At 49.1% G+C, this 1,573-nt stretch overlaps 1 gene segment (V, D, J or C); it reads right to left on the bottom strand.

Annotated features, from left to right (window-relative positions):
• Window positions 1-6: 6 nt before the first annotated feature.
• Window positions 7-515, bottom strand: LOC105535129. The segment is given in 2 exon segments: window positions 7-339; window positions 420-515. Coding segments are annotated over 2 exon segments (363 nt in total).
• Between the last annotated feature and the right edge of the window lie 1,058 nt (window positions 516-1,573).

Below are 1,573 nucleotides of genomic sequence, written 5' to 3'. Positions count from 1 at the left end.
TGCACCTGCACCGTGGGGGGTTTTAGATGGTCCCTCTTACACAATAATACGTGGCGGAGTCCGAGGCCTTCAGGCTGCTCCACTGCAGGTAGGCTGTGCTGGTGGAGCTGTCGGCTGAGATTGTGACGTGGCCTTGGAAGGACGGGCTGTATCTGGTATCAGAGGTCCCAGGATGGATGCTCCCCATCCACTCCAGTTCTTTCCCTGGCATCTGGCGCACCCAGCTGATCCAGTAGCTGGTAAAGCTGTATCCAGAAGTCTTACAGGAGATCCTCAGAGACTCCCCGGGCCTTTTCACCTCTGCTGCAGACGGCACCAGCTGCACCTCGGCAGAGACACCTGTGTGGGAGACACCAAATTTGCACCAGGGCCCCTCTGCCCATTCTTCTCTGTGACCTCAACCCCTGGGCAGGACTGACCTTGGAGAACAGCCAGGAAGAGGGCGAGGATAACGGTGGACCCCATCCTGGAGGAGGACAGAAAAGGAGGCTCTGAGATCCCAGCTGGGTGATGCAGGAAACTCACTGTGGAGGGGAGCCCTGGGTTTCAGTCGGGAGGTCCCCACTTGAATTTGCATAGTTTCCACCCTGGCCCGAAGGGAAGAGTGTACACGGTTTACAACCAGAACCACAATTGCAGAAAAAAGGCTGGCCTGAGCCTCCTGGGAGGAGCAGAATAATTTCTTACAACCTCCTCTTGTCCCTCCCCACTCTTGTCCATGGTCCTACAAGACCCAGGCCAGGGCCTCCCTTCTTCCACCCTTCTCTGTGACCCTGTGAAGGTGGCAAATCTAGAGGAAATCATGTGTGTTGTAAAAAATGAGAAATATACCCAGGAAATGCTATGAAGACAAAATTCAAATGCTCATATGCCTGATAATAAGAACTACCAAAAATAGAAAAGAAACCTACTTTCTATTCGCTGGCAATTTCCCACGAGTGTGACTATGGTCTGGGCACCCAGCAAAGGCAAGATCACCCTAGGACTTCAACAGTCCTCAACTTGATTAACTTGCCAGACCTTCACCCATGCCAAATCACACATTTTTTCCTGGTCATTTTGTCTCCTAGATTTCTACAGTCTGCCAATTCGGCATAAATAGGGAATATTTGTTTAGGTCTCTGAATTGCTGATGGACCTGAAGTGATCACCATTAATGCTCCCAACTCCTGGTAGTTCTAAGTCTTTGTATCAACCCCAGCACCTTCTTGTTTAGTTCTTTCATTTTTTAACATTTATTTTATGATACCCACATTGCTTGGAGGAGGCCCTTAACTATCCCCTGTGTCTGCTCCATTTTCTTGTGAACCACTCTCATTTCCTCATCATCTAAAAGATTCACATAAAAAGCCAAGGCAACACAAACTACACAGTTTCTAAAATATTTGCCAGATTGCTCACAGGAATTGTACCTGGGGTGCAGAAGCAAAAGGTCTTCTCTTTATCACGGCACAGGCCATGAACTAGGTAAGGTGCATGTGAAACAATGTCCATCGGCATCAACAGAAACAGACAGCAGCAGGACCTGAGCAAGGTGCATGCTAAGCAGTGACCGTCAGCATCAACAGAAACA

This window comes from Mandrillus leucophaeus, unplaced genomic scaffold (assembly GCF_000951045.1).
Source record: "Mandrillus leucophaeus isolate KB7577 unplaced genomic scaffold, Mleu.le_1.0 Scaffold1418, whole genome shotgun sequence".
In the NCBI taxonomy this organism is placed as follows: domain Eukaryota; kingdom Metazoa; phylum Chordata; class Mammalia; order Primates; family Cercopithecidae; genus Mandrillus; species Mandrillus leucophaeus.
This window is presented reverse-complemented; position numbering and strand designations above follow the sequence as displayed.